The following is a 14,459-nucleotide window of genomic DNA, read 5'->3' on the forward strand; positions in this document are numbered from 1 at the left end:
CCTGATGAAGAAGTCTAGGACCCCAATAAGGCCTACTTTCCTCTTCTCCTTGCACCTTACTGTGATAGTATTCTAGAATTCACCCCAAAGAACATCTATATCTCTAAATGCCCATCATTACACGTTCCTAATGTTATTCTCCCCTCCTATATATTAGAGAACAAAAATCGCAATGGATAGGAACAAAATATTAGTAATAGTTGAGTAAGAACACACAAATTACTTTCTGGAAAGTCTATGAAACTCACAGAAATGAGACATATTACATTAAGGCAATCGAGTTAGCTAAATATAATGTTTAGCCTGTGATTATAATGAGTCATTAATGATTAGGAAAAAACTTAATCTTCAAAGCAGTGCATAAATAAATAACTTGAGCAAAGGCAAAGTAGTAAGGAAGCTTGATCAGTGTCACTAGTTTTCTTGATGAAGGGGAGTGTGGAACAACAGACACACCATTGGCTGACAGTCAGGGAGCCTGGGCTGAGAATCCAGTCACTACCTGTATGATGTTGGACAAATCCATTAATCTCTCTGAGCCCTGGGTTTTTCAATTGTAAAATGAAGCAAACTGGACTGCATGGTGACTAAGGTACCTTAAAGCTCTTAAGTTTATGTTCCTATAACCTAGTAGTTTTAAAATTTATTCTAAAAATTCATCTTCTTCCACTAATCACATCCAGCTTGTGATTTCTCTATTTTTGTTTAGACCTACACCACACTCTTCTTAGTCATCTAGGTTTAAAATTTGTTCCTCTTGATTTTTTTCTTACCAGTCAGTTAATGTGAATTTATTAAGTGCTTACTATGTACCAGGCACTGTGCCTTAGCACTGGGTATACAAAAGAGCAAAATGAGTTTCTGCCCTGGAGCAGCTCAAACGTAAGAGGGGAGACAACATGCAAATAAATATGTACAGGGATAAGCTACATACAAGATAAATAGGAAATGGTCAGTAAAGGGAAGGCACTAGAATTAAGAGGGATTTGGAAAGGTTTCCAGTAGAAGGTGGGGATTTTAGATGGGATTTGAAGGAAGCTGGGAAAGTCAGGAGGCAGAGATGAGGGAGCGCATTCATTCTAGATATGGGGGACAGGCAGTGAATATGCTGGGAGCTGAGAGACATCAAAGCCTTCTATGATGTGGCCCTATTCTATTTTTCCAGTTTTCATTTCCCACTACTTTCAATATACACCAGCAGAGTCCTCTCCAATCATGTCTCAGGCACTTTCTCAGTACCCAAACTTTGTTTATACACTTCCTCTTTCCTGAAATGCCATGAAAGTTACATCTCCACCGTGGAAATCTAACTATCCTTGAAGTCCATTTCAAATGCCACCTCCAATCACAAATGCCTGACACCTCCAAAACTATTTTGCCTGTACCTATTACGTTAACTACATGCTCTTAGCTAGAACCTAAGTTCTGAAAGGACATATTAACCTTTCTTATCTTTCAGGTTCGGCAGTGTTGGTACCTAACTGAATGTTGAACCAATGCTGCTTTTAGTGTATTTATAAAGCTCCGGGTGACCTGAAGAAAACAGAAGACTTTAACAAATCTTTGGCCGTGGTTACTAACCTGTAGGTTTGCGAGTGGTTGTTTTGGTTTGTTTTGGGGGGGAAGGGGTTATTTTTACTAATGGAGCTCCTGATACACACCTGCATTGGAAAATTACAAGAAAACTCCTTACCAGTAGAAGAGATACTTGCAAACACTTCTTGCAGAGAAGGCAGCAGTGTGGAAGGTTCAGCCTTCCAAATATTCTGCAGCAAGTTGCTCACTTTGGTCACCTGTGCCACATACTCCCGCAGCTCTTTCTCCTGCGTGGACACGCACTGAAAGTGTCCTATAGTCCGGACCAGCTGCTGGCAGAAGGCCACCGACAGCTTCCCTTTGGGGATGCACTGCACAAAGTCGCTCAGGAGATCGCACAGCCGCGCACACAGCGCCGGCTCGGGCCTCTCGCACACCATGCGCAGGACCTCCACCTGCAGCAGGCTGAACAGGTCCAGCACGGACGGGCAGCTCATGATCAGCTTTAGTCCATTGTGGATGTAGTCTAGGATGGCCACGTCTTTCCTGTCCAGCGTGCGGTAGCCGCGCTGCAGGAGGCCCAGCACAAAACTCTTGTTGAAGAAGCTCTCGAACTCCGATCGGTGGTAGCGGGCGTAGGCCTCCAGCACCTGGTGTCCCACCTGCCTCTGAAAGGGGTCCTGGCCCTCCAGGATGAGCCTCGTCGTGAGGCCGAACATGGCCTCGCACTGCGCCTCGTCCAGCCAGTTCTCGGCCGACTCCACCACCTTGCGCACGATCACCCTCTTGAGCGGCAGCGGGTGCGACGAACTCACCAGGCCCTCCAGGATCTTGTCCATGGCGGCAGCGGCAGCACGGGAGAGGAGGCGGCAGCAGAGAGAAAGAGAGCACCGGGGCAGAGGCCAGGGGGGGCAGCAGCTGGACCGGCCACCGCCGCCGCCGCCTCAGAAGCAACATTTATGGGGCGGGCGGGCCCATCCGAGTGCGAGCGCGTGCGGGGGGCCGCCCAGGACGGGACGTAGCCCGCACCGGAGCCGCCAACGCCCCGCTTCTCCGGCTCTGCTGCCGCTGAGGCGCCCGAGACCCGAGACCCACCAACGCCGCCTCGTCCGTAGTAGGAGCTCGCCGCGGTCCCGGGCCGGCGACCTCCCTCACCATGGGCGCCGGCCGCGGAGAAGCGTTGGGGGTCCCGGAGCCCAGAGAGGAGGAAAGGTCTTCAATCTTCGCCCGTCCTCCAACCCCCGGGGTTAGGAGAAGGTCGGGGCGAGCTCCAGGAGGACGGAAAGAGAAAACTGGACCGGGAACTAGCGAGGAAAGAGACCGAACCTCGTTGACCCCGGATACAGAAATATCTCCTAACAGGAAGTAAGGGAAATCTGGGTCAGTTGGAAGAGGGCCCCGCCCCTTCCTTGGACCTCCCCCTTCCCCTCCCACCCCCCCTCCTTCCCAGTTAATGCGCAGGCGCGCTCACCTCCCCCACTTAATTTCCCCTCCCCTCCCCTTCTTATCCCCTCCCCTCAAGCACAGTCACGCGGCGACGTAGGCCGATGCCCACCGCTCTGTCGTCATTAGGGAGGTTCTGTCCAGTCACAGGCGACCATGGTGGGAAGAAGAAGTCAGTCCTCGGGAAGCAGTCTGCGTGAACGGTCGCGAGGGGACGTGCCTCAACGCCTTCAACTTCCGGCCGCCTCGAGGCAGTTGTTTCCTCACACTCAATCCCCTCCCCCCACCATGCCTTCGTTCTGCGCGTGCGCAGCCGTTACTACACATTTTACCGGCCCTCCTCTCACTTCCGGCCTCCAGCCTGAGGTGAGAGTGTCTGCCTCCACCTACTCCTTCCTTTTCTTCTCTGAGGCTCTCCCCTCCTGTGCCGGGCTCGGGGTCCGACCTTTAGGCCCTTCCCCTCTTCTCCAGAGGACCTCACATCAGCCCCAGATAAACAGACCCGCCTTCGAATTCCGTGGGGCCCGGTGGAGTTGGTCACTTGATTAATCCCAGTCTTAATTTTTTCATTTGTAACATGGGGATGCTAGTGCCGGCTTATTATTTCACTTGCACCTCGGATAAATTTTGCCTGAAGGGCTTTGCCAGCCTTATAAAATGTTATAGGGACACCTACTCTCATTGTTAGGTCTCAGCATCTTTCAGCTGCAGTCTCCTCTGCGGGGGGTGGGGGTGGCATACAGACCTGGGGCACCGACCCCCCAGAATTGTTGAGGTTCAAACCTCAAGCGCTTTGCAAAACCTCGACGTGCTTCATGTGGAACTTTGGCAGACGAGGTCTCAGGGACGGCCCTTCATGGGGTGGCGGCTGGAGCTGGGTTAAAATCTCCATCCCCTTTCTCACCTGCCCGTGCTTAACAGTTGTGTCCAGGGGGGAGATTGCTGGGTCTTTCCAGGGGGGAGATTGCTGGGTCTTTCCTCATCTATAAAATGTGGGTAACGGCTCTTGTAAACCTGCTGAAGAACAGTAATTGTGCTGCACTTTGCGTGCATGAAATCTTCCAAAAGCTAGCCTTCTCTGGGATATACTGATTGCCTGACCATGAACAGATCATTTAACCTGTCCTTAAATTCCCCTACCCAATTCTCTAAACTATAAATTGCAAATTTGTTCATCTAGATTCATGTGTGTGCGTGCGTGTGCGTGCGTGTGTGTGTGTGTGTGTGTGTGTGTGTGTGTGTGTGTGTGTGAGAGAGAGAGAGAGAGATTCCTTTGCCAGTCAAATGAAGCTTACGGATCCCTTCTCAGAATGTTGTTATGTACATAAAAAATGCATAGTATTACAGAAGATTCATGTTGTTTGTCCTTCATTCTCAAAGAGGACCATGACATGCAAATGAATTAGATTTAAGTGAGGGACAGCTGTGCAAAGTCACCAGCCTCACTTTCTCCTCAGAGCCCTCGGGGTCCAGTAGCCGGATAGATACACCTCAGGAGGACTGGAGATGGCCTCAGATGGGGTGGGAGACCTTGGCCTTTTGAAGCTAAGGTCTTCAGTAGGTGTCAGTTTGACTGAGGCAACACCCATTCTGTGAATAAGGCTAGGAAAGAAAATGAGGCAAAGAATCACTTATTTAACATAGTCCAGAAGAAAAATCAAAGTGGGAGAAGACCCTTGGGTTTCTGGCCAAAATAGAAACAATTCCTATTTGCATTCACTCTGAGTCAGTCAGGGCCCAAGCAAGACCAAGTGGGGTTTGGCCGGGGACCTATTGTTGGCCAATCAGTGAGGACCAGAGTGATTTGGCTTTAAGGCATGGTCCTTAAGAAAGAAATCTAGCTTGTAAATCCCAAGATAACCTGTGACAGAAAAGAAAGAGATAGAAAAGAAGAGGAAAGAAAGACAAAGGAAAAAGATCATATTGAAATACAGCTTTAAAAAAATATTTTTGAATGCTCTAACAACAGGTTAAGAGCCCCTAATCTAGAGGGAAGCATGAAAGGTATATACACAGAGAAAATCACAAGTTTTTGAAAACCTCCGCTTCCAACCCTTTAATTATATAAAGGATAGCTATTATCATTATACTATCTAATACTATTTCATCACCCTTTTAGCTACTTTTGCTTCCTTCCTGCCCCCCCCCAGCATAGTCATCCTTGACTTTCAGTAGCACTTTAAAGATTTACAAAAACATTTCCTCACAATTGCCTCATGAAGTTAATAAACGTGTATTTCACAAGCTGAGAAAATTTGAAGTTTGGAAAAATAAAGTTTGCCTTACTGAAGGTCACACAATCGTTAAGTGTCAAAGCAGCAATACAATTTCAGTTCTCTTCTGATCCAGGGCTTTTACTATACTAGAATGCAAAAACATATTGTTGTACCAGGCCTCTTACAACTAATCTTCCCTCCTCTGACATGGTTTGGGGTTGCTGGGAACCCCAAAATGTCAGGGTACAGTCCAGTCTGCCTGAAAAGTCAAGCACTCAAGCCTTCTTTCAGTCAAAATAATGAGGTTTATTGTAACACAAATAGAGCAAGTGACATTTCTAGCGAATCTTTGCCTCAGTGAGGTGAGATTGATACTTACATACAAAAAAAGGTACAGTGAAAGGATCTGGATGGGATTATGGTGGGTTAAGTAGTCTGGGACAGGGCAGGTGAAACAGTGATTGTTGAGTAGTCTAATTAAGTGATCTAAGTGGGCTGGGCCAGAAGCCTTGGATGGAGGCAGCAGTGATCTGGCTACTGAAATGTATGGGAAAATTCAGAGACAGGTTGCTTTCAAAGACATGGTCTTTTCCTTTAAGGGATCCAGGTCCCATCAGATCCCCATCAGCTCCAGGTTAATAGATTTAAAAAATTTTATTTCATTTTTTTCCCAATTACATGCAAAAACAATTTTTTGATATTTGTTTTTAAAAATTTTGAGTTCCATATTCTCTCTCCTTCCCATCTTCTCTCCTCTTCTTGAGAAAGCAAGCAAATTGATATAGATTATACATGTGCAGTCTTGCAAAACATTTCCATATTAGCCATGTTGTAAAAGAAAACACAGACCAAAAAAAAAATCTCAAGGAAAATAAAGTAAAAAGTGTTTCAGTTCTATCGATGGAGGTGGATAGCATTTTTCATCATAAATCCTTAGGACTTGTATTGGATTGTACTGCTGAGAATAGCTAAGTCATTCACAGTTGATCATCAGTATAATATTGCTGGTACTCTGTATAATGTTCTGGATCTGCTTGCTTCACTTTGTATCAGTTCATATGTCTTTTCAGGTTTTTCTGAAACCATCCTCCTCATCATTTCTTATACATGATAATATTTCATTACAATCATGTACCATAACTTGTTCAGCCATTCCCCAGTTGACGGGCATGTCCTCCATTTCCAATTCTTTGCCTGCTATAAATATGTTTGTTCACATATTCCCTTTTCCTTCATTTTTTAAAAATCTTTTTGTGATACAGATTCAGTAGTGGTATTGTTGAGTCAAAGGGTATACACAGTTTTATAGCCCTTTGGGCATAGTTCCAAATTGCTCTCTAGAATGGTTGAATCAGTTCACAATTCCAAAAATAGTGCATACTAGTGTCCCAATTTTTCCACATTCCTTTCATAACATTTCTCTTCTTTCTTTTTCTGATAGGCATGAGATGGTACCTCAGAGTTGTTTTAATTTGCGTTTCTCTAATAGTGATTTAGAGCATTTTTTACATGACTATATAGAGCTTTTCTTCTGAAAACTACCCATTCATATCCTCCGATCATCTATCAATTGGGTATTCTTATAGTTTTGACTCACTTCTCCATATATTTGAGAAAGGAGGCCCTTATCAGAGAAATTTGTTGTAAAATCCCCCCTCCCCCCCCAGTTTTCTGCTTGTCTTCTGATCTTGGCTGCCTTAGATTTGTTTGTGCAAAAATTCTTTGATTGAATGTAATCAAAATTATCCATTTTCCTTCCCTGTATGCTGTCTCTTGTTTTGTCATGATTTCTTCTCTTATCCATAGATCTTCCCTGCTCTCCTGATTTGCTTATGATATAACCCTTTATGTCCAAATAATGTACCCAATTTGACTTTATCTTGATAAACAGTTTGAGATTTTTGTCCATACCTAGTTTTTTTGCCAAATTGCTTTCTAGTTTTTCCAGAAATTTTTGTCAAATAGTGAGTTCTTGTCCCAAAATCTTGGATATTTGCATTTATCAAGCACTAGATTATTATGGTCATTTAATACTGTGTATTACATACCTAATTTATTCCACTGGTCCATCACTCTATTTCTTAGCCAGTACTAGATTATTTTGATGATTACTGCTTTATAATACAGTTTGAGATCTGGTATTGCTAGGCCACTTTCCTTCACATTTTTTCATTGATTCCCTTGATATTCTTGATCTTTTGTTCTTCCAGATGAATTTTATTATTTTTTTCTAGCTCTATAAAATAATTTTTTGTTAGTTTAATTGGTACATGGCACTGAATTAGTAATTTAGGTAGAATTGTAATTTTTATTATATTGTCTTGGTCTACCCATTAGCAATTAATATTTCTCCAGTTGTTTAGAATTGACTTTATTTTGTGAAAAGTATTTTGTAATTGTGTTCTTATAGTTCCTGGGTTTGTCGTGGCAGGTCGACTCCCATGTATTTTATATTGCCTATAGTTATTTTAACTGGAATTTCTCTTTCTATTTCTTGCTGCTAGACTTTGTTGGTAATATATAGAAATGCTGATGACTTATGTGGGTTACTTTATATCCTGCGACTTTGCTGCATTTGTAAATTACTTCAACTAGTTTTTTAGTTTATTCTCTAAGCATACCAGTATATCATCTGCAAAGACTGATAACTTTGTTTCCTCATTGCCTATTCTAATTCCTATTTGCTATAGCTAGCATTTCTAAGATGATATTGAATAATAGTGGGGCTAATGGGCATCCTTATGTCGCCTCTGATCTTATTGGGAAGGCTTCTAGTTTATCTTTGTTATAGATAATGCTTTTTGATAGTTTTAGATAGATACTACTTGTCTAATAGTGAGATTTTTCAAAATTAATTTTTTTCAATAAAAAATATTTATTTTTCTCTCTCTCCAAATCTCCCATTCAAATTGAAGGAGGAAAAACCCCCTCCATATAACAAATATGAATAATCAAGTAGAATTCTCATATTTACCACATCTAAAACTATATATTTCATTGTGCATAGGTAGCCTATTAGCTCTTTGCTATGCAATGGGTAGTATTCAACACAGGTCCTCTGGAATCATGCCTCATCATTGTATTGATCAGAGTTAAAGTCTTTCTAATTTTTTCCTTTTTGTAATGTTGTAGTATAAATTATTCTCTTGGTCCTGCTCACTTTACTTTGTATCAGTTCTCCCAGGTTCCCATCATTTTCCCAAGTTTCTCTGAAACCATCTCCTTTATCATTTCTTTTTTTTTTAAGGCTGTTGAGGTTAAGTGACTTGTCCAGGGTCACACAGCTAGTAAGTGTCAAATGTTTGGTCTGAGGCCGGATTTGAACTCAGGTCCTCCTGACTCCAGGGCCGGTGCTCAATACACTGCGCCACCTACCTGCCCCATCATTTATTATTATATATAACATTAATAGTGAAAATTGGTAAGTTGTTGCAAAAAAAATCAAATGGATAAGAAGAAACCCAGGTCAGTGTATACAGTACTAAAAGATTAAAAGTCTTTGAAAAACTGATTAAATGAGAGATTTTCCATAAAACAAATACCAGAAATTAAAATATGCTTAATTAGGGTTAAAGACTCCTAGGAAGAAGTCTTTGAGTTCATTTTACGTATGTTGTATTTAGATCACAAGATTAAGTCTGGTGTCTGCTTTTTTTTTAATCTTCATCCTAGGAATGTGTGTATGGAGATAATGATCAGGGAAGGTACCTACTGCATGGATTTGGAGCTGGAAAGGGGTCTTAGAAAGGGACTTCCAAGTGCAACCAACTCATTTAACAGCTGAGGAAACTGAGGTTCAGAGAAGATCATACAGGAAGAAGCATTTAAGATTTGAAAGTACTCCAAAGTTAGCATTCTTTCCATCTCAGTGATGAGCTTACAAGGTGGTGAGATTTTGTGACTGTACCTTGCTATGGAGAGTGTAGACATGCTTATGGGCAACCTTACTTTCTACTAAGATCTACTCATTAATGACATTTCCATAGGAATGAGTGATTGAGTTTTAGACATTTTAGAAAATTTGGTAGGAGCCACTCCTTTTGCTAGGCCTATAAAGGTATTTGCCAGTTCTAACAGATTGCTATTGTTAAATTGTTGTGTGAGCATTCACAGCCTCAGAAATTAGCAAATGCTGCAAATTGGAGCTGGATTTATTGTTTTGTTGAATGCCTAGACTTAAGAAAATGATGGAGAAAATATTAATAATGCAGATTACGTATGTGTGCCATGTACAGATTTCTCCATCCCCCATTTCCTTTATCCTGCCCCTTTCAGACAATTGTTAAACATTTACCAACACATCATTGGGTACAGTATTTGCATCACTAGCATTTAGTACAACTCCTGGCACTTCTAAATACTTAATAAATGCTTGATAATTGATTCACTCAATTTAACAGACCATTTATTAAAAGCCTAGGATTCCCAAGGACTATAAGGTGCTGGAGATATAGAGACAAAAAAGATCCCTGACCTCAAAAAGCTTACATTCTACTGGGTAGGAAAACATCATAAATAGATTTATAATGTAAAGAATACACAAGCAATTCCAAGGAGAGAGGAATAATAAGGGGTGGGAGTGGAGCAAAATGTTGGGAAAGTGGAAGGAAGTGGCACCTGATTCTGATAGATGTGGGTGAAGAGGGAGTGCGTTCTAGGCATGGGGGAACCACTTTGTTCAAAGCATGGAGATGGGAAATGGAATGTTGTGTTTGTGAAAAAAAACAAACTGAAGTTAGTTTGACTGGAACAGAAAGTGCATAATGGGTATAAAATAAAAAGACGATAGGTAGCTGAACATTTTATATGGTCTTAGAGACAATAGGAAGCAATTGAAGATTTTAAAGCAGGAGGTAACAGTTATAGCTGTGTTGCAGCAATATCAACTTGCTACCTTGAGTATCAGAGTTGGGTGGCAGTTTTTCAAGTGAAACAGAGTGATTAGGGAACCCCTGATTTGCTATACTGGGGTACCTGCCATGGAAGTAGACATTTACTAATCCCAAATTGCTTTTCCTTTTCTAGAAGACTCCAAACCACAGTGTGATGTTATTAATTGGTTGCAAAATTTTCTGACGTTATATAATGTACATAATAGAAAGAAAACTAGCTCAGAAATCAGAGGAACTTGGTTCAAATTCTACTTGTTAAGATCTGTTATGACCTTAGCAAGTTACTTAAACTTTTTCAGCCTTAACTTCCTCATTTGCAAAATGAGTAGGTTGGATTAAAATCTGTCTCTAGGGTTCCTTTCACCTTTAAATCCTGTGGAATAGGAAGGAAGTCTGCTGTGACCAAAATAAAACATTTACGTATTTAAGGTATAAGGCATTTAGAATTGTTAGTGTTTTCTTATCATTTTTCATTATTCACACTATGTTCGTTGAGTCTATTGAATATTGTTTCTTTACTTTTCTGATGACTTTCACAATGACCTAAAATGTAAAAGAAAAATCTCATCTTTTTTATGGATCAATATTCCTATAAAAGTTCATAAAATGTTATTGTCAATTCTATGGAGTTCCTAAAGTGCCAGCATAAACCTAGAGGGAGGCCTGATAAAAGAATTTGTAATGAATGGCTATAGGAATATAAAGACCATATCTTCCTCATTAGGAATCATGTAATAATTTAGGAATGACAATTAAAAATTTTTAAAAATATCTTTTGTTTTTACATCACTTATATTTGTTTTTTAAAAAATGAATGAGAATTCCAAATTTTGTAGTCTAGCCAGCAAATGCCCTACATATTCAGAAAAAGATGAGAGCAATGTCATCTAGCAATAGGGGAAATAGCAAAATTTTGAGACCAGGAATTTTTTTTTCATTTTGTCTACTTCCTCAATTCCTAGAACAGTGCCTTACATATACTGGAGTACACAGATGAGTGGCTCATAAATCTTCTCATTACATAGTACTGAGATTTAAATTTTACTGTGTGTTAAAAATAAAATATTATACATTCTATAGTGTTCCTTTTTTTGAGAATAGAACTGGAAGTACATTTTGAATTCTGCTTCATTTAGTCTTGGAAAGTATTTGGATTTACATTTTCTAATGAAAGGTCTGTAATGGTAAAATTGAGCAGAAGGAAATAAATCAATAAGCATATATTAAGTGCTTCCTATTTGTCAGGTAATATACTCAGTGCTGAAGATACAAAGACAAAAAAAAGAAACAATTCTCAACACACACATGTATATTGTGTGTATATATATGTATATATGGGACATATTTTTCTTCCTATAGAATGCTTTATAACAATTTCTCTACAAGGTATGAAGCAAATTCTTTCTATGCCTCCTAACAGAAAAAAAATCAACCAAAATTGTACATTATACAGCAAGGTTTAGCCAAATTAAACTCTTTTGTCAGTAAAGTGGTAATCTTATAAGTCCTTTTATCCTTTCCTACTAATTTCTCAAACTTCCTGACAAAAAAGTGTCCCAAATCCTGAAACAACTACCAAAAACTTCAGCCATGATTAGATTTCCAAACTGCTCACTGAAAATCAAACAACTAACCCCAAAATCCCCTCACAAAAAGATCATGGATCTTGGAAGAAAAAGATAACCATCAGTAATACTGTATCGTGTGCATAATATTCTTCCCTCTTCCATTGTCTTGCTTATTCTTCGTGTCAAGGCTGCTGTTTCATCTCCTGGGTAGCTTGGTTTCTAGCACTATCATCATTCTAACAAAATACCAGAAATTTGAATATACATACATTTTTGGGACAGCCTTAAGGAATCTGCTATAATGGGTTTTGTTTTTTAAAATTGTAGCAGTTTTCATGTGGAAACACTGCAAGATTCTTGGTATGGGTGGAAGGCAGAAATAGAAGTGGAAAGGGGTGCATGGAATACTTTTTGCTTTTATTTTTACTTTCAATAAAAGATGCATGATAGGCATATGTAGGTTGAAGCATATTACAAACAGAAACATCACTTTTTTTGGCATAGATGACATGAAAAGCACCATTGATCTGTTAAGTGTAAATTTTAATTGCCAGGTGGCCACATGATCATAGATTTCACATTCTGAAACAAAGGGAAATTTAATCCTTTACTTTTAAGAAATTATAATCTGCATAATTGGAGATCCTAGTAGGTAATTACATCCTTAACAGGATGTCTGTGAGTCAGCATTTCATTAAAGTGAATACTACCAAAGGGCATACTTAAAAGAATTTGACTTAATCAAAGTGAAACAAATCATAGTGCTTTTGGGGATATGATGTAGAAGAGAACTCACCTCAAGGGGGCACTGGATGATAACGGCTGTGGCATCTGCTGCCAATTCTCTTGTCCTATGGAGTTTTCTAGTAAGCTGCCTTAAACCCCAAGGGGTCTTTTACAAAAGGGGAGGGAGATCACACAGAAAACTAAAGTGACTCTTATTTGAAGTTAAGTCTTGTATTTTCTACCGCCTTAGGTTGTGGTATAGATTTAATGTGGTATAGTATTATTCTGGGTCACTCATGTTTGGATGATAAGGGAAGTTAAGGACTTAACTGTTTTGTTAAGGTTTCATTTCTATTTGAAAGATTTGACATATAACAAATTACATGATGGTATAAGCAAATAAACTTTCTCTTATTAATGTTGTATATGGTTTGCACTATCTCCACCACCCCACCCTCTGGCCCTTTCTTTTGTAGAGTAAGATTTTTATTGCTTGCATACACTGAAGAATAGAACTCTCAAATAGGAAAGAAAATATTTTTGTAACAAGGAAATAAGGTAAATTATTCCAGATTCTAGAATAAGTCAGACTACTTCTCTCGGGGTGGGGGTAGGGGAAACTATATTTGTCAGAAAACTCCAGAACAGTATCTAGGCAGGAGGGCACTTTAATCAAAATGGCAGTTCCACTGATGGTCTTTACCTAGTTCCCAATACCTGTTTGGCCACAGGAAATAAAAGGAATAGCTGAATCTGTATTGTTCCTTCGAGTTGCAACAGTGATTAAGATGCCCAAATTTTAAATCACAGAATTCCAAACTTAGAAGCTATTTAGTCCAACTCATACCTGAAAATAGTAATCTCTACAGCACTGGTTCTCAAATTTTTTGGTCTCAAGACTCCTTTATACTCTTAAACATTATTGAAGACCCTAAAGAGCTTTTGTTTATGTGTGTCATATCTTTGATACTCACTGTATTAGGAATTAGAGGGCATAACATGTTAAAATATTCATTTAAAAATAACAATAATAGCCCCATTGTATATTAACATAAATAAAATTTCTCAAGAAAAACAACTGTTTTCCAAAACAAAATTTAGTTAAAAGAGTGGTATTATTTTACATATTTTTATAAATTTCTATGATGTCTGGTTTAATAGAAGACAGATGGATTATCAGATATGCTTGTGTGTTCAATCTATTCTGATATGTTTTAGTTGAAGTAGAAGATTAAAGACCGGCCACATACAAATATGTAGTTGGAAAAGGGAGGAGTATTTTAATAGGCAAATAACATCTTAGTATTATTGTGAAAATAGTTTTCACTTTGTATTCCCTTCAGGAACTCTCAAGGGTCTGAGGACCACATTTTTAAAACTACTGCTCTATGAAAAGTTTCCTTAATCTTATTTTGGTTGGTGAAGACTGTAGACCCTGTCTCTGAATAATATATTTATTTTTTTAATAATTTATTTTTAGTTTTCAACACTTTCGTAAGATTTTGAGTTCTAAATTTTCTCTTCCTGCCTACTCTCTCTCTCCCCAAGATGGCATGCAGTCTGATATCGGCTCTACATATACCTTCAAATTAAACATAGTTTCACATTAGTCATGTTGTAAAGAAGAATTAGAACTAATGGGACGAACCACGAGAAAGAAGAAACAAAATGAAACAACAAAAGAAAAGGAGAGTAAAAATAAAGAGAAAATAATATGCTTCCATCTGCATTCAGACTCCTAAGTTCTTTCTCTGGATATGGATAGCATTTTCCCTTATGAATCTTTTGGAGTTGTCTTAGATCCTGGCATTGCTGAGAAGAGCTAAGTCTGTCAAAGTTAGTTATTGCACAATGTTGCTGTTAGTATGTACAATGTTCTTCTGGTTCTGCTCGCTTCACTCAGTATCAGTTCTTGTAAGTCTTTCCAGGTTTTTCTGATGTCTGCCTGCTCATCATTTCTTATGGAACAATAGTATTCCATTACTGAATATACCTAAATGCATAGAATAAAATACACAGGAATATAAAGGCAAAGATATGTTTTTGTTTTTGTTTTTGCTTTTAGGCAATTGGGGTGA

At 39.5% G+C, this 14,459-nt stretch overlaps 1 protein-coding gene across 1 annotated transcript in view; it reads right to left on the bottom strand.

Annotated features, from left to right (window-relative positions):
- USP38 (ubiquitin specific peptidase 38) overlaps positions 1 to 3,226 on the bottom strand; it is a 38,194-nt gene extending 34,968 nt beyond the window's left edge. Inside the window, exons 1-2 of the mRNA XM_020989842.2 lie at positions 3,092 to 3,226; positions 1,694 to 2,891 (exon numbers count right to left, since the gene is read on the bottom strand). Of these exons, the coding sequence (XP_020845501.1) occupies positions 1,694 to 2,375 (682 nt within the window). The 5' untranslated portion in view covers positions 2,376 to 2,891; positions 3,092 to 3,226. The remainder of the gene's footprint in view (positions 1 to 1,693; positions 2,892 to 3,091) is intronic.
- Positions 3,227 to 14,459: the final 11,233 nt, after the last annotated feature.

This window comes from Phascolarctos cinereus, unplaced genomic scaffold (assembly GCF_003287225.1).
Source record: "Phascolarctos cinereus isolate Bilbo 61053 unplaced genomic scaffold, phaCin_HiC Scaffold_9;HRSCAF=440, whole genome shotgun sequence".
Lineage (NCBI taxonomy): Eukaryota > Metazoa > Chordata > Mammalia > Diprotodontia > Phascolarctidae > Phascolarctos > Phascolarctos cinereus.